Raw genomic sequence first — 18784 nt, forward strand, 5'->3', positions numbered from 1 at the left:
GCCAGGGTTGAGCTCAGCTGCAGGGCCATCTTAATGAGGCTGTCACCAAAAAGTAATATTACTCTTAAGATTTGCCTCATATGGGTAATCTAATTAAGAAGTTACAGGAGGAAAATAATTTGGAGTGCAGTTGGAGCTGAGATGGTTAGAAATGTGCGGTGCGCTGGGCTAGTCTAGGAGTTGGAACAATCTGGGTAACATATAGTTACCGTGAGCGTAATTAGATTAATTTTAAACCCTGTTCCTTCAGAAATAAATGCTTTAGTGTCTGTCTCTGTTTCTTAAACAGTTTTCTTTTGAACACATTTCAATTAATCTAGCTGAGAGGAAAAGTAGTTGGTGGAAAAGTATTTGGAAATAAATTTGCCTTCTGCAGTAATGTAGAAGTAGTAATCAGCTTCCAATATTCAGTTCCACAACACTTGTAAAGAATCTGGGCCTTTGTGAATTCTACAAAGAAAGTAAGATAAACAGATTTTTTTTCAGTTACTATATTTCTTATCCACAGAGACCAGACTTTTCCCTAAATTATTTCCAAACTGTGAAATCAGCTGCTCTGCTTAGTACTTCCTGTGCAAGAAAAACAAAGCTTTATTGTTAAAGTTATTTTTCAGGACATCTTGAGAATTGTATTTCTGGTTTACTGAGTATCACATTGGGACATTTTATAATCTCATATGTGCTAATTAATTCAGTATCATTTTGTTCAGAGTGAAGCCCAGAGTATTTCTCACAGACAGTCCCACTGCTTCCCTTCTTCTTTCCCCAATATTTTGTGCAATCAGACATGCAGTTTCTGGAGTAATGGATTGCAAAACTAAAAAGCAAAGCAAATGTGACAATAAAGGTCCTTATATCTGGCCCTGGTCAACTTTTTTTGGGCAAAATGAACAGTCTTAGTACACGACAGCCGTAAAAATCGCACTGGATACTTGTAACCAGACAAAGTAATTCTTGCTGGGAGTGTTTTGATTTTGTAAATATTTTAATTGTAGATCTAATGTTGCATTAATGTCAAGAGTTTACAATGAACATGCTTTATGTTTTAAAATGACAGGAAAGGAAAGGGAATACCTTTTAAGGATTTAAGAACCATGTATGCCATTAAGGGCATGAACAGGAATTCTCTTCTGGATCATGCTTGAGCAGCCCAGTAAAAGCACTTCTGCTCTCTGCAGTTTGCTGCTGTCACCTGTGTTAGTGATGCAAATGAAGGGACCTGACTTGCTGTGGTGTGCATGACAAGCATATCTAAGTTCTGTCTCACTGGCTCTGATCTCGGAGAGGGAACCTCTGGTATAGAGCTGGGGGTAAGCAGCAGCAGTGCAGGGCATGATAGCCTACACCACTCTTGCTGTTTTCCAAGTCAGCGTGTGTCTGACATTGGAATACTTTGAAACTCTTAATGTGGCAATGTTCTGTCAACAACTCAAAGCTGCCTGAGGAGTCTCAGAAAATTGCCACTGACTGATGGTACAGCGTGCGGTTAAAAAGGACATTCAGGTCAGCCATGAATACTGATACAAAGCCATAGATGGCAAACAGTTTTCGGTCTTTAATCTTTTCAGTTAAGCGCATCTTGTCAGTCTAATACTTCCTCTGTGTTTTTTTTACTCCAACCACGAACGCTTTCCCCATGGAAAACTGCTGACTTGCTGTGTTCCAAGGTTTAGTTCTCAGTTGCTTTCTCAGTTACTTTGTTTTTCTGACTATGGAAACAAAAATAATCTTAAAAATGGGGGAAAAAAATGTGTTTTCTTAAATCCTGACGCTGTTCAAGAACAGCTAATGGGCTTCAATTTAAATGTCCAGAAGCATTTTTTTTTTCTTCTACACAGAAAACTTTCATTCCAAAAGCTGATTTTTCTACCCTATAATTTGGAAATAATAGTGTAATAATGAAGTTATCACTGAAACTGTAGTACAAATCTAAATATAGTGCTCAGTGCCAACAATTGCAATAATTAGCTAGCAGATACTACACAAAACAGATAGACAATAAAGTAATTGTAGATTATGACTTGATGATTAAGTCATTAACCCATTCACTTGGCTGGAACCACATAGGTTCTCATTCTGTCTTCTGTATTTGGCCATCTCGACAAAATTCTTCTTAAAGTCAGAGTTGTCCTTAAAGCCAAGTATCCATCTTGGCACTGTCTGGAAAAGTTTAAGGCATTTTCAGCTTCTGGGTCTGATTATTATCTTGTGAACCTTTTCACTCATCAGCTCTTTTTCTTTTTAGCAGGAATGTACTTCCCCATTCTTTACACACTGGTGATTTTCCTTTCTAGCCATATTTCAAGTATTTTTTTGCTAGTCTTGGCTTATCTACATGGTTTCTCTGTAGCTGATATCTCGCTAGCATAGATCTTGTGTAGAGGATATTCTGTTAAGTAATAAAAATTATTCCAGTGCTCTTTGTGCTATAAAGGAGACTTAAGTTTTGTGTCAGAAAGGTAGGAATTGCCATTTTATTTTTGTTAAATGAAGACTGCTAACTCCACAGTGTGGTTACTCTGGGAAGTCTGCAATGCCCAAAGGTCCTTTGTTTTGATTTGTTGCTGTAGTTCCACCAAACATCATGGGAGAGGAACAAAATGTCTCAGTGCTCATCAGCCAGGCAGTGGAGCTGCTCTGCCAGAGCAATGCTATTCCCCCACCCATGCTGATGTGGCTCAAAGATGGACGACCCTTGCTGAAGAAGCCAGGTCTTAGCATCTCTGAAGATGGAAGTGTACTGAAGGTAAACTGGGCAGTCACGCTCTGGTGGCGATTGCTTTCTGGGGAGTTATACCCACCATGACGGCACTAGGTACCCATTAGAGATTGGATAGCATTAGGCCCTCTGGTGCAATAGAGAGCAGTGGGTGAGGAGTGAGGGAGGCCATAGACACCTGGATGTTTGTGTACAGATTTTGCAGGAGTAATACTGTATTATTAATATTTAGGGAAACAGATGTAAAAATAAAAATTGAAATCTGAGCAACCTCTCCCTACAAGTTTCATGTATAACAATGTAAGAAGAAGAAATCCAGATTTTCATTTTCTTCCTAGATTGAAGGAGCTCAAGTACAGGACACTGGCCGTTACACTTGTGAAGCAACAAATGTTGCTGGGAAAACTGAAAAGAACTATAATGTCAATATCTGGGGTAAGATTTATTAAGCTTATTTCAGGAATGGGAACGGGAACGGAGCTCAGAGGGAAATCATGATGCGAGACACTAAAATCCTCGGTAGTTCATAAACACTTAATTGCTGAGGTTCATACAGGGAGATGTTATTTTATTTCTTGTAGTTTAACAGTCCCAAGAAAGTGCACACATTTTTCAAATTGCTTTGGTTCTAAATTAATACCAGCTACTTCTCAGGCCTTTGTCAGGCTGGATTTGCATGCATGATAGTAGTTTAGAGCTGTAACTAACTGGTTTTGTATCCATAGCTCCTATTTGTGCACTGTAATGCCATTTAAAGTAACCTACCAACTTTCTACTTTTTTAAATGCTGAAGCTTGGAAATTCAGATAAATAAAAGCTGGTTTACCTAGCTTTATTTGCTCTGTAAAGTTATCAGCACTGAATCATAAAAATAGCTTTAGTAAAATTTTTCTATGGCTAGATGATGAGTGTGGCTTAGGACATTTATTTTAATATTTGATTTTGAGTGTTTTTGCTGCACCATCATTTTCTTACCATATGCAAATTGAAATGTGCCTTTTTTTGCTATTAGAAATTAATTTCTTGCTTTGAAATCACAAGACTGGAATTATCCAACAGGGTTTGTAATGATAAAACTACAATTTTTAATATAGAATTCTGTCATTATTTATTAAAAAGAAACATTCCTGGTGTTTAAATTAGAGGTGGATATTGTAATACCATGCAAGACCATGCAATTTTCCCATATACCCATTTACTGTGCATGTCATCTTTAGCTCTCATCTCTCCCTCCCCAGATTTGTAAGATCTGCAATGTTGCAGACGACCTTTGCTGCTGGAGGGATATTGGATTTGTTCTTTTGCGCAGTGAGACCGTTTCAGTAGGATTTTGAGAGGAGGGATAATTCTTTGCTAGTTAGCAGCTTTGATGGAATAAGCTTAGTAGAAACCAAAAGTTGCCTGTGAAAGTCACCTGTGGATAACAGTTTAGAATTATAGTCTTTGTTTACACCGAAGGACCAAGAGGCATGGTTGCCATATTTTTAAGTTTTAAATCCAGGAAATGGATTTAAAATCTGAGGATTGGTGAGATCCTGAGAGCTAACTCTGGTTCCAGGAACCAGCCCATGTGTTAAATGTAAGATGTACCTCCTTAGAGAATGGCACAAACTTTTTGACAAGAAACAGGACAAATAAAAGGTTGAAGCCCTTTGCAGTCAGTCGTTTTGAAACCCATACATCTGGTTGCTGCTAAATAAGAGTTTGAAGTGTCAGAAGGAGAAGCCATCTACTGTCATTTGCATAAAAAATGTGCTGGATAAGTTACTAGTGAGATTTTATTTGCCAGTTTTAGCCTACGTTCTCCTCTGCTTTTTTTGGTCTCTTTTCAAGTGTTCCCTAAGCTATTTTCATCAGAAGAAAATGGTTCTTCCATTTCAAGAAGGCAATTATCCCTTCTGTAGTGATTGAACCAAAGTTCTTTAAGACTTTGACAATCAGACTGAAAACAGTGGTCCCTTTTGTCTGCAACGGATTTACAGTCACAGAGCTGTAGAGCAAAGCTGACACTCTGCTACAGTAGGGCAATTGAAGGGATGGGGTCCTTAGCGTTGGATGTGGCAGCCACTGTGTTGATGCAGGAAAAATTCAAAGGAAAAACTTAGGCTGACTTTTAAAAGTCACTTTCCACCTAATGATGATATCTGTAGGTTTATTAGCTAAGGCCATGAATGAGGCAGGCTCTTAGAGTTGGAGTCAGTTTACATCATTCACAGAAACGGCTTTGTTCTGTGAAGTCCATTCAAAAGTCAGCCAGAAATAGAGCCTATGCATGCACTAGACCTCAGAGGTTGGAAGGACAGATGCAGTCATTCGCAAGTATATTACTCCCTACCCAGGGTCTGGTTTACATTGTGAGCAAGAGAATACAGTCCTTGTAATTGCTTCAGAGTATAACAGGACAAATTTGTATGAGGGTCATTTGGGTCTTGCTGTTGGCCGATAATGTTTTGTTTCAAATGCTGTAATTATTTGGCATTTCTTTTCAGTGTCACCAAGTATTTATGGCTCAGATGACATCTCTCAACTGACAGTAACTGAAGGGAGCTTGATAAGCCTGATATGTGAGTCTAGTGGCATCCCACCACCCAGTCTTACCTGGAAAAAGAATGGTGGGTAACTGCCCGTTGTCTGTTTTATAAAGCAAATGTGATAATTCTGACCTGCCAGTTTTTCTTTTTTTCCTGTGAGCATTTTAGATGGTGTATTCTGAGGAGTTCAAGCATGCAGATATCTAAACAGTCCTGATATTGAGTAAAATGAACTACAGTAGTAGATTATCCCCTTCTCTCTAACTCACCTCTGCTTGTATTAGGTGTCGTTATTCCTAAAGGTGTGCAAGAGAAGCACAGTGCAGAGATTCCTGAGCTGACTTAAAAATGGACTGTGAAGCACTTAACTCCTCTCAATATGCTTATTTACCATGGTGCAGCAAGGCAGCATCAAGACGTATTTGTGGATCCCAGCCAGCAGGGCTGTGAGTCACTGAAGTCCTGTGGTGTGGAGTCAAGGGTCTCTACCCTGTGATCCACTGCATAACATAGACATATTCTCTGAGTTATTTTTAAATTTGCAGCCATGGCATACTACCAAGTGATGAAAACACATCTAGTTGTCATAATTGCTTTTGTGATTTACTGAACCTTTCTCTCATCCCATCTTAATGTTTGAGTAGTCTGCGCACCTTTTTGCTTTAGGTGTTAAAGTAACATTGACAAACATCTTCTTATGAATCAGTAGGTAAAAGCAGGTATTTTTAGCACCTTCTTTTAAGCATGGACACTGTTGGAGATGGAATATTAGACAAAATAAGATGTTGAACTCTTCTAGTGTGGTAATTCTTGTGTTATTAATCAACCTTACCTATTGATCTGTCTTTTTCTAACAGCACAATTCAGTGTGGTATGTGCCTGCCTTAATTTTGGGTTGTGGAAAGAGCAGATTTTCATTAAAAAACACTTTTTCTAATGCATAAAATTTTCAGAGAAAATGAAGTTTATCAAGTTCTTTTTAAACCGTGTCTCTTGGAAGCCAAAAGGCATTGTATGACATGTTCTAATAATGTACCGCAAGGCTAAGGCGTATACACTTAAATGGCTGAAAGGAAACTTAAACCTGTTGGAAAGTCTAGAAAGGCAGTTAGAAAGTAGTACAGTTTTGAATGTTACGTGAGAGCCAGATTTTTCATCATGTTTGATATTTGGTGCGCTTGTTCATAGAGACGGTTTTAAATGCACAAGTGGGAAATGAAAATTCAGCTTGTAAGAATTATCAGTGGCAGGTGTATTCCTTCTGTCACAAAGTCTCCCTGCGGTTTGTAGAGATGAAGATAGCTGCCTAACCTGAGGTCTCCAAGACTGAAAATTCTGCTCAGAGAGTGCAATATTATTTTGCTGTCATGCTTCTGCTGAGGATTTCCTGGGCAGAAGTCTATGCACATGTGCTGTGTGACAGAAAACACACAGATGGTCTGGCTGTGAAAACTAAATTATATGTTTCCAAGCACTGGCTGTGCTGGGTGAGACAATTATATACTGGACAATGAGTCAGATTTTACTGAAAGTGTTGAATTTGCTGCTCAGTGGAAGTGTCCAAAACTTTCTGGATGGATGTGAGTGTGGTGAGAATTGCTGTGCTTTAGCTCAGGTTGCTGTATGTCATGAAGTCAGCAATTAATATGGGAAGTCCTCAGAAACTGCTTGGGTGAAGTTTCTGATGTCTGTGAAAAACTCTAATAGAGCAGTTCTGAAATGGACAATTGTGGCGTGCAGTAATTTTTAAATGAGCCAGTTGACTTTACACTGTGTGAGCAAGCTCATTACCATTTTTTGTGTTTTTTATCTGAAAGAATGTCTCTTTCAGGCTCTCCACTGGTGGCTGACCTTTCAGGAAGGGTGCGGATATTATCTGGAGGCAGACAGCTACAAATTTCAATTGCTGAAAAGTCTGATGCTGCATCCTATACTTGTATTGCTACAAATGTAGCTGGAAGTGCAAAGAAAGAATACAGTTTGCAAGTATACAGTAAGTTACCATGAAAAATTCTGTTCATAGTTTACCAGTTCTGCAATAGAGTTACGTTATGAAAGTGTTATCAGTACAGTGATGTTAAGCTGCAAGATTTTCAGAGAGTAATGTCTAGCTATAGGACAATTTAAGGGCATTCCAAGGAGAATGTTAAGTAATTAAAATTTTGGCAATCTGGACTTGGAGCTTGACCAAGACATTGCATATACCTGTTGAAAGTTCATTTGACCACAGATGATTACAAGGATGTAACCCCTTTAGTTAGTGTAATGTTTCTTGTCGCCAAACTGTAGCAGTGATGACAATTAATTGAACTTAGATTTCCCTTAGATTTTACTGCTGCTTCTGTGTTTTGGTCAGGAATAAAAGGAGGTATTTTTAAACAATCCCATGAAAGAGAAAATCTTCAAAAATCTGCATGGATTGGCAGCATTTGGGGCAGTCTTTTTTAATTTAATTTTTTCCCCTGTTTGCATTTGTAAAATTGCCTGTAAGCTACATTTTAAAAAACATTTTTACTTTATGGGGTGGGGTGAGGGGAGAGGAGGTGATTCGTCATGCCTCGGTCCTGTGGAAAATGCTAAGAATTGCAGAGTGCTCCTAACTGATTTGCCAGCAGTAACCTGCAGCAACTGGTCTTTATTAAAATGCTGATCTGGCAAACTTGATTGCTGTTCTGTTCAGAAACAGGTGAAGATCCTGAAATGTAGCTTCCAGTTGACTTCCACACTGTGTTTCTTTTTCTTTCATAGTTCAACCAACTATATTAAATAGTGGTAGCCACCCATCAGAAGTTGTCGTCACCCAAGGAAATGAAATTTCCTTGGAGTGCAAGGTACAGGGCATTCCAGAACCATCAATAACATGGATGAAGGATGGCCATCCGCTGGTCAGTGGAGGAAACATAGCGATACTTCATGATGGTCGCTTTCTTCAACTGAAAAACGCCCAGGTGTCAGACACTGGCCGCTATGTCTGTGTTGCTGCCAATGTGGCAGGGCTATCTGACAGAAAATACGATTTAAATGTTCATGGTAAGTATGTGCAAAATGGGGCAGGCATAACAGAAACAAATTAGACCTTTAAATTCACCCAAGGACATCCAAGAAATAGTTGTGTAGCTAAATGCACCACCTATATATGTTGCAGGCTTTACACGTGATGCAGTTTCAATTGCAGCGTTATAAAAATCCAAATCCAGTTTTATAAGTCCTGAATATTTTAAAGTCTTACCTCTGTCCCTGTTAATATGAATCCACCCCTAGTTGCTGCATCTCCCATGAGGAGAAAACCAAGATATGGTATAATTTTATATGATACTGGAGTGAGTGTCATGGTATGAAGTATTCTATTGTGGGAGATAGAAATCAAGGTTAAACCAAGAACTCCCTGTTAGTAGCAGCTACCAGAGGACTGTTACTGGAGGGTAGCCAGTATCTCAAGTATCTAATTATCAGGTTCTCTCATTTTGCACAATCAGAAGAATTTAAAGATGGTATGTCCAACTATAAATCATCTCCCTAATTTGACTTGATGGCATTGATCAGAACATCACAATATCTTACAGCCACTGTAATGCTTTTGCATATGACTTTTTAGGCTTTGTCAAACACTGAATATTCATGTTTTACTGCGAAAGTAAACACAGGAATTCTTATTATTGAAAATGAGACCAAAATTGTTTACCAGTTTTCTTTTTTTATTTGGAATATTTGCTGTACTGTATTATCAAACTTCTGGGCAGTAGAGAGAAACTTCAAACCTCCTCAAGCTACTCAGAGTGCTGGAGGATGTTGGTCATCAATTCTTGAACCCAGGCTTTATGTTCTAAAGTATGAACTGTAGAACTGCAGAACTGCTTCCAAAGTGGAAATATTCCTAGCAAAGAAAAGCTAAAAATAAATTTGTGGTAGTTATTTTAATAGGGGGTTGTTCTTTCCGTTAGAAAAAGCATGTAATTCTGTCAGTGTTATAATTTTCCCTAGCGTTTCATTAGATACAGGAAATTATAATTAGTAGAGAATGGACAGAACTACTATAAACTTATTCACTATGGAACTTAAGCCATAAAATAAAGGTAATAGAACTGATAGAATTTAATTTTAATATTTCCATGCCATTACACAGTAAGAAATTGTCATTAACATGTAGTATTAAATGTCTCAGTTTTGTAGCTCTTCACTTGCCAAACTTATTTTAGCTTCAGTGAATTATTATTTGGATAACCAAATGTTTTGAGAGCAAAATTAATATTTATTTGTTCTGAAGCATGGCATTTCTTTACTCTTTTCTGTAGTTCCCCCAAGTATTGCTGGTTCCCTGCAGATGCCTGGAAACATCAGCATTGTGGAGAAGAATCCCATCTCTCTGGTTTGTGAAGCTTCAGGAATTCCCTTGCCATCAATAACATGGCTCAAGAACGGATGGCCTGTCACTTTGAACAGCTCAGTGAGAATCCTCTCAGGTACAAAAGCTGTAGTTATTTAAAAAAAAAAAAAAAACAACAACAAAAAAAAACCAAACCAAAAAAACAGGGAAGAGGGTGAAGGGCCCTCTGCATCTACAGTGCAGGTATGTCACATGAAAGAAGGTTTGATTTAATAAGCTGTAAAGACAGGGAGAGAAGAGAAACTGTCGTTCAGTGCCAAGCTTTTCAGTAAATGGGGTCAGATTGGCTGGAGTGTCTGGTGAATTGCTAATGTAAACTTTTAAAGTTGTTACCAAACTTTATGTGTTTGGGCCAAAGGTGTGGTAACTGTTTGGTCTGTGACATGGAATAAGCCATAATTCTGGCTGTTAGTGTATGTTAGTCCAATGCTTATTTCCAGAACTATGTCAGATGGTAACATCTTGCTTTGTCAGGACCAATACATATACTCCATTAGCTCTCTCATTTGGTTAGTTTTCTCTACCTCTTCCTCTTCACAGTTATTTTACCTTTTAAAGAGGAAAAATCTTTAAGAGAGAATGAAGACAAATGACAATAAGCAAAACACATCTTTCATTTCTGTGGGTCTGTATATAAAAACAAAGGGAAACCTGTTCATGAGTGTCAGAAATTAATGCATGTAAATACCTCCCTGGCCTTGGAGCTAACTGAATCTGATCTAATGTCATCTAATAAAAACTGGAATTAGGTCATCAGTCAAAGATAGCACAGAACACTGTATGAACAAGACTAGTCCAAGGGATCTGGAGAAACTTGTGATAGGCAAGTGGAGAAACAGATGCAATTTGTCAGGGATCTCAATCTTCAAGATGGAATAACCTACAAAGAACTAGTTCAGATGCCTTTTTATGTAGTAATTGACAGAGGTGTCCAAAATAGGAGGGGCTCGGTACCTGTTCCTGTAAACCATCTTCCTACAATACCACAGGGAAGTGAGAGTACTTGAATGGCAGCTGCAGTGATGTTAAAGCTTTGTGTTTACAATACGAAATTGAGTTAGCCACCCTTCAGATTACAAATGGAAAATGTGTACCAAGCAGGCAATATATTTTGTGTTGATTTCATGTGTTTGGGGATCAGCTTTGTGGAATGCATAGAAGTAATTAAGTATCTGGTTACAAGTGAGATGTATAAACGACAACCGAGATGTTTCTTTGATCTTGGGCTTGCCACACACAGCTAGAAATCTCATTAAAATAAGTTTTGATGAAGTTTCTTATACTCTGACATAGCCACCATGCAAAGCATGGGCACAAGAAAGCTATCAGACAGGTAAAGGAACTGGAAGTTGTTTAGAAGCTCAGCTAAGACTGGATTTGAAGCTGAAATTTTTCAGGATTTTTTTCATCAGTGTAGCTTTTGACATTACAGGTAGTCCTGTTGTCTGCTTTCCCATTCTTACATATGGTGCATGGAAAAAGGAGTGGGTGTCTGATTATTATCCAGTGTAAATCTGACTATCTGAGTTGGTATGTGTTCCTTTTTGTGCAAAGTTGCCATCAGCAAAAATAATGTCTTCTGGGCTTGATTCTTTGTGTTCTGTCTGTTGAATTCTACACCCACACTAATACCACCATCTGGATTGCAGAGTCAGGAAGGGTGAGAGACAAAAAGATGTTTGTTGTCTCTGAATATTAGCTGCAGTGGGAGTGGGGAAACAGGCCAGAACTCAGCACTTTGTTTTCCAGTGAACTTTGTGCTTTTGCGCAGTTCTTCAGAAAACTACATGTTGTGGTAGTGAACTGTAACAACATGGCATTTGGAACTTTATTTGTGCTTGTACAGCTGTAAAAAACCCCAAAACAACAACAACCACCAGAAAATCCCCCTCTTCGACTAATTTAGGAGGTAAAATACTTTGCCAAAGCAAGATTTCGGTTCTGTTGATTGAAAACATGCTTGGCATTGCAGATGATTTAAATGTGTGGACACATGCTGCTGACAAGTTCTAATTTGTTAATACAGATACTATGCTGATGTTTCCTTTTGATGATGCTTCCTACGTATCCTTTAAAAAAAAAAAGGGGGGGGGGAAAATTCCACCATACCACATCTGCTTTCCTTGCAGACCATGCATTAAGCTGTATACTATCTTTAGGAAGGAGAAAAGCTTTTATTAAGTTTTAGCTAAATCTAGAAAATCATATCCTGCCTCAGCACTGGAGCCCAGGGTGTGCTATGGTATGTGATACCAGAGAAAGTTACCATCTCCTGCAGGCAGATATCTGCTTCGTTTTGCTTCTTACGTGGCTTTGTTCAGGGTGTGGATGGGAGAAGGGATCAGGGTGACATGAGGCTGCAAGAAGTGAGCTTTCCTCAGTCTCACAGTACTCCCTCCAGCAGGTAGAATTCCTTGGGCAGAGGCACATCCATTAACCAGGTCAGCAGTTTCTTCCTTCAAAGCACGTGGGTAGGAGCATAAATTTCTGGGATATATCCCGATAATGAGACCCTGTGGATATCCACAGACAGGAGATGCACAGTTCAGAAGTGATGTACTATGTGGTAATGATTGCTAATGTGAGAGCTGCTAATGAGAAACTGGAAAAAGCTGAGGGTTGGCCACCACTTTTGTTTTCACACTTAAATGCTCATTGATGTTTGTTTTGTTGTTTCTCTGCAAAACAGGAAGCAAAGAGAAGTTATTCTGCTATGGCAAAGTGGGGATATTCTTGGTCCTTTGGTCAAACGTACTTGCACATCTTCTTCCTTTTAAACTAGCATGCCTGTGCAAATGTGTTCTGACAGCTGCTCTGCTACAGTGTTAAGAGAAATCTGTTATTTTAAAATGTTACATGTAAACCAGTACTGTTGTCACCTGTTATTATTATTGATGGCACAATTAATACAAATGCTATAAGAAAGGAGTGGAATTTTATTCCTTGTCTGTAAAATGGAATTTTACATTCCATTACATTCCATACATTACCTTAAAGGTACTGTTTGTATGTGTTTATAAAAATAAACTTATTTTTATGTGTACACACCCCCCCCCCCCCCTCTGATGAGGCTTTATTTTTCCTATATAGTCATCTAGATTCTCAGTATAGCAAAGTACTCATGTGAACAAAAATCCTGCTGAGACACTGCATTCTGTCAAAATTTCCTGCATAGAAGTACGTGCACAAATACTGCATATTGCAAACGCAGTGTTCCTGCCACATGCAAGGTGCCTGTGCTGATCAATGAATTATGTATGCACTGTACCCCTGCACATGGTTTGAGTGACCTGTGTGGAGCAGGTTTGATTTTCTCTGCACAAACTCTACAGTTGTGTCTTGAAGTTTTCAGGGATTGTTCTGATTGGTCTTTGACTTCTTCTAGAAATTCTCAGAAAATGGCTGAATGCCTCAAAGTTCACTTAAATGTAATTTCTGGAGGAAAAAGAAGAGATATGTCTGGGTAGTTTAGAAGTTACTGACTAGAAAGAATAGTATGATCAATATTAAGCAAAGATCTAAAAGCACTGAGGAGCTGAGGGCCTGAGCAGACATACGAAATGATCGCAGTAGGAGTAACGTCAGTCACTCTCTCTTACTGTTTGTTCAATAAAACAAAGCACATTAAAAAATAGACCCTGTTAAAAAAATTACAGCTGTAAATTTAACCACAACATAAAATAATTAAGGGTTGGCACAGACAATTTAGGAGCATGTTGGTTGGAGCAGGACTTTAATGGTGGTGCGTTTCTTGGCTTTCTCATCAGGAGGCAGAACGCTCCGTTTGACACACACGAGTGTAGCAGATGAAGGTCAATATACTTGTGTAGTAACCAATGCTGCAGGAGAGGTGAGGAAGGATTTTGACCTTTCTATTCTAGGTAAGTGTGTGATAATTTTTATTACAGGAGAAGGTAAAGGGGTCTACTGTATACTTTGCTGGTATTTTAAAAATTATTATGCCAAAACATATGTCCTTAGGGGGGAAAAAAGTGCATTCGATAACATGGTCAGAAAATCAAGTTTTAAAGAGAATTTACTTCTACATTTGAATTTGCTTTTCATTTAGTTTCTAAAATGAAGATTCTTCAAGCATAATTTGGAATAACTGGCAGCTACTTCTGTTTTGTGGTTTGTTTCTTTTCTGAAAAGGACCTATGTCAATGTAACTGGCTTCAGTTAGGTTGTTATTTCAGTCGGATAGAAGTCTAGAAGATGCTCACAGCCAGACTCCCATCCTCTCTTCTGTTTCTTGTTGCTCATAGCTTCACTCTCCCTTGGGCAAGATGAACAAGGTGAATCAGTTTATAGGTGATCCAGAAAGGTGGGATTTTTGTGTTTTCCTGGTCAGGTTAGTTTTCAGCCACATCAGTTCCTGCTGATTCACCACAGCCTATAAATGCCACTGTTGGTGAAAGGAAGATGACAAGAGTGAGTGGTCAGGGGAACAGTGCTATTTCTTTTGGTAGTGGCCTGAATTTAAGCTGGTTTAAGTCAAAAGAAAGCTACAGCCCCAGGAAACCATATGAAATTCACATGAATCTGTTGCATCTAATGTTCAAATGCAGAAAGGTACAACCCCATATGATAATACTCATGAATTAAAACTAGCATTACTGTGCAGCACTGGGTGTAATATGTATAGCTGAGTGGCATGAGGGTAATAAAGTGTTGCAAGAAAGATGTGAAGGCAAACCAAGACCGTCGGGGAAATTAAACACTGGAGCTGGAACTGTTTTTGCAAAATAGAGATCTCTGATCCAGTGCAAACCTTCAGTCAGTAGAGCCTTCGGTATTGTAAAGGATATAAACCAAGTGTAGTAGTGGGCACTCCTGCTAACGTATTTAGACAAGGACTGGTACAGCAGGCTCTTTAGATGGCTGTTTGGAACCATTAATGTGTAATTTTGTCACGTTACTTATTTTTAACAAACTATTTTCCCCAGAAAATACTGCTTTTTGGTTTAGTAACTGTTTGTTACTTTTACTAGTAATTACTAGGCCTGATGCAGGCTGTCTTACAGCATTACTGCATATAATTTTCCTGTAAGTTTCTTTTCTCTAAGGTGCTGACCGCTATCAAACTTCCCTTACCTTCAGCTGACTTATGCATATTCAGTCTGTAAATGATAACTCGTATTCATGTCAGTTCATGTTTATTTGATGAGCTCATGGAAGTGTAAGTTTGGTAGAATGGAAGAGAGGGATAAACACTGAAAAGCATTCATTGTTTTACTGTTTTCTTTGGAGGGTTTTAGTAGCAGGGTGTTCTTGAGGGTTCTGGGAATCTCTATTGCATGGGCTTTGTTTGCCTTGAAGAAAAATGCTCTGTGAAGCTGATTTCAAGTGGGCTAAGTGGAAAATTCCATTGTTCAGTCTTCTCTTCCCTCCCCCAGTAATTTCTTTGTCTTTCTAGAGGAAACTTAGTGGAATGTGGCCTTATAGTGACACAGAATATTCACCAGCTCACTGTAAATAGGAACTGTACAGAGACATACCAGTGTTACTCTAAATTGTAGGAGGCGCAACAGGCGAGCCAGTTTGCATTGAGAGCTTGGTGTAATAAGCATAATATTTATATATTTGCAAAATGTTTGGTGTGGCTTTGTCATATTTCTGAAGTTAATATGTTTTGACATCTTACTGTATTATTTTGGGGCCAAAGCGATGAGTTTCTGTTTGTTTATTAATAGTAAATTTTGGCCTGACTTAAAAGTCCTGAACTTTATGCATTTAGGTTGTATTTTCCTCCTATCTAATTCCTTGACTGGTTGATGCATCTTTGTCTCATTGCATTTGGATACTAGAATCCATACAAAAGTCTGTTTTGTGTTGCTTGTACAGTCACAGCAGAGAATTTGATCATAACTGCATCACAAGCTGGTGAGATTGCCAGTACTGGCCCCATCTTCGTGCATGCTAAATTCTACTAACTTACATCTCACCAGGTGTCCTGTTCAGAGGCCAACTTTTAGCCATGCTGAAGTAGTATTTTTGCCATTCCAGTCAAGTGAGCTGCAAACCTCTTTCAATTTTTTTTTTATTTCTTCACTCTCGTTTGTGCCCTTTATTAGTAAAAAAAAACTGGTGTAACGTTTTTTTTTTCTGTTGACAATGAATTGTGCCTATTACCGTGACTCTTATTTTTATAAAATTTTTGCTTCCAACTTAGTGGTAGATCACAAATAAGCTGCTGAATATATTTTAATTCCTCTCCTTTAGGTCTTCTGTCTAGGTTGAAAGTTTGCATTTTGTAGTATTACTGAAGTGTAGTATCTGGCTCCCTAGTCCCTCATTTTTGTTACAAAACTTTCCAAAATCTCTTGGAGATTGGGCTTGCTTTCTTATAACTATAGGTCTCCTTTTCAACCTGTTACACCCCATGCCTACTTTGATTTGTAGTGCCACTTTCTTTTGACCTGAATCTACAAATGCCTCTACTTTGAAAGAAATAGTTGATCAGAGCTCTTAACCACCACAGCGACTCACCAACACATTCATAATCTGGTCTCCCTCACCCAAAAGCGCATGAGTCTGTGTAGTCCTGTTGACCAAGATTATTTGGAAACATGTCATCAAGTGGTCAGCCATACAGTAAGAGTTTCCTTGTATTGAGTTAGCTATTTGGGGAGTGGATAGGTATTTTAAGGCTATGGTTTTGTCCTCTATTTCCCTAGAGAAACATAGTTTGTACCACAGCAAGATGCCTTTAGACCTATATGGTTTGTTCATCTGCCTGTATGGAATTAGCTGTATTTGCATAAAAAACATGTGTACCTTTACACAGCATCTTGTTTTTAATCTACTGTATTCTCTGAGCATGCTGGTAAGGAAAAAAAAAAATGCACATGGTATGTGAATAGACAAGATGACCTTTTTTTTTTTTTTTTTAAATAAATCAGTTCTTTCCCTAGAGTTCTAGATAGATGCTTTCAATTACTGTTGGAAAACAAACAACTCGTAAATACATGGTTTTGAACGAATAAATCACTTGCTGCTTTATATGGCTGATAGAACTGGTTTACAAATTTATAAAACCTCCTGGTGCATACAATCAAACTTGGCTCCACTAACAAGTGCTCATCACCATTGCCCTACTGATCATACTCAGAAATACTGCCCTACAGATGATACTCCTCAGCACCCTGAGTATCTCTCTAGCTCTGAAGATGAAGTCAGGTGAGTCCTTTATGGGTCTGTGTTCCTCTCTTGCCCTTTCTGTGGACTTGTATGGTTAAGGGGTGCAGAACAGAGAGTGTACCTGTTGTCCAGGCAGGTTGCCTCTACAAAGTCTTACATCTGGACCCGTTTCTGGTAGGTCTGAGCTGTTCATTGATTGATGTGATTAAGGGAAGCATACACTGAGATATAGCCTGAGCGTGTCTTTTGTATTTAAATCGGTTGTAAGTAATACTTGCTGATGTTGTCGTCTTGTCTGTTTGCAGTGCCTCCAGGGATTGTGGGTGAAAATAAATTGGAAGATGTGAAAGTGAAAGAGAAACACAGAGTTACCTTAACATGTGAAGTGATAGGTAAAAGTATACAATATTACTTATATTTACTGATCAAACCCATGGTGTCAATCATCATTGGTTCTGGACAGCTTGTTTTTAATGGAATTTTCAGTTCAGTGGAATTTTTAAATTTCTGATTTAACCATGGTGCTTATAGCAGGACTAAGCACTCCTACTTATAAAGGTTGTATAAAATGTAACCAAGAGGGCAGTTGCTGTGATATTTCTTCTCTAAAGGCCTGTTGAATTTAAGAGGAGGTTCAAAGACTTTAGAATACATATTCCAAAACATCTCCCTAAAAGATATATTTTAAAAAGGCACCTGAAACTGTATTTTTCTGTTTTTCAGAAATCTTGGCATATCCTAGAGGCTATGCAACAATTAATATTTGCAATTTTCTTTACTCCATTAAGGGAACCCTGTACCACAAATCACCTGGTTAAAGGATGGGCAATCTCTAACTGATGATGAAGATCACAAGTTTCTGTCCAGTGGGCGTTTCCTGCAAATCACCAATGCTCAAGTCACTGACACAGGGAGATACACATGTATTGCATCCAATACAGCTGGAGATAAGAGCAAAAGTTACAGTCTTAATGTACTTGGTAAGACAGCTAGGCTGGCTCTTGCAGAGCAGATACTCATCTCAGGAAAAAACAGATAATCACGTTGGAATTTTGCAGTTCTTTAATTACAGCAATGCTTAAGTTGCCTAGCTACAATTAAAATTTCATAGCTTAGTAATTGATAAATAATAGCAGTTCAACAGAAACAGCAGTTCTGTGCTTTAGACAATATAGAGCTAGAAAATGCGGAGCTATAATAGGACATTGTATGAAATGAGCAGGACAGTACATTGTCTTATTTTGATTCAAGGAAGGAGTATCTGAAAAGCACTTCAGATTTATGAATGGATCACAAAGCTGAAACCATCTGCACTTCACTTTTTTCACGACAGTTATTGCATAACCCAATGCAAACAATGGCGAGTTTGTTTTTCACATCCTCGTTTCCTAGGCTCACGCCTCATACCAATGTGCTGCTCACAGGATCATCAAGTAGTGGGTCTGCCAGCTGCTGCGCAAGAAGTGGTGGCTGGCTTCCTGGTGACCTGTGTTTGACAAAGGCTAAGGGTGGATGGATTCCACTGAAACGGGCTGACCGTTGACTTTAGGACAAGACATAAAACCAGATGAATATTGTCTGGTTCTGGGCTTCAGTGTGCCTCATAGGAGTGCCTCCCAGCTATTTAAGGCTGCAACCAGATTCGTAGACTGAACAGGGAACAGAAAATTGGCTTTTCATAGAGGTCCTTCCTCTTTCCACTGATTAATGACTTTGTTGCTCTTAGTGTCTCCAACCATTGTGGGTGCAGACAGCCATGGAAATGCAGAAGATGTCACTGTTATCCTCAACAGCCCAACATCGCTGGTTTGTGAGGCTTACTCATATCCTCCAGCTACAATCACCTGGCTGAAAGATGGTAATCCTTTAGAATCAAACAGAAATATACGCATTTTGCCAGGTAAAATTTTTGTTGTTATTGAGAAATAACATAACACTTTATTCTTTTATTGTTTAGTTTCCTGTTACAGGTTTGTGGTTTTGAGGGGTTTTTTTGGAAAATCAAGGATA

At 38.6% G+C, this 18784-nt stretch overlaps 1 protein-coding gene across 1 annotated transcript in view; it reads left to right on the forward strand.

Moving 5' to 3' along the window:
• The window catches only part of HMCN1 (hemicentin 1), a 211653-nt gene that overhangs the window by 122732 nt on the left and 70137 nt on the right, over positions 1-18784 (forward strand). The window contains exons 41-50 of the mRNA XM_052801508.1: positions 2571-2746; positions 3058-3154; positions 5209-5331; positions 7082-7243; positions 7999-8280; positions 9543-9710; positions 13402-13515; positions 17080-17166; positions 17563-17754; positions 18501-18674. Of these exons, the coding sequence (XP_052657468.1) occupies positions 2571-2746; positions 3058-3154; positions 5209-5331; positions 7082-7243; positions 7999-8280; positions 9543-9710; positions 13402-13515; positions 17080-17166; positions 17563-17754; positions 18501-18674 (1575 nt within the window). The remainder of the gene's footprint in view (positions 1-2570; positions 2747-3057; positions 3155-5208; positions 5332-7081; positions 7244-7998; positions 8281-9542; positions 9711-13401; positions 13516-17079; positions 17167-17562; positions 17755-18500; positions 18675-18784) is intronic.

This window comes from Harpia harpyja, chromosome 11 (genome assembly GCF_026419915.1).
Source record: "Harpia harpyja isolate bHarHar1 chromosome 11, bHarHar1 primary haplotype, whole genome shotgun sequence".
NCBI lineage: Eukaryota > Metazoa > Chordata > Aves > Accipitriformes > Accipitridae > Harpia > Harpia harpyja.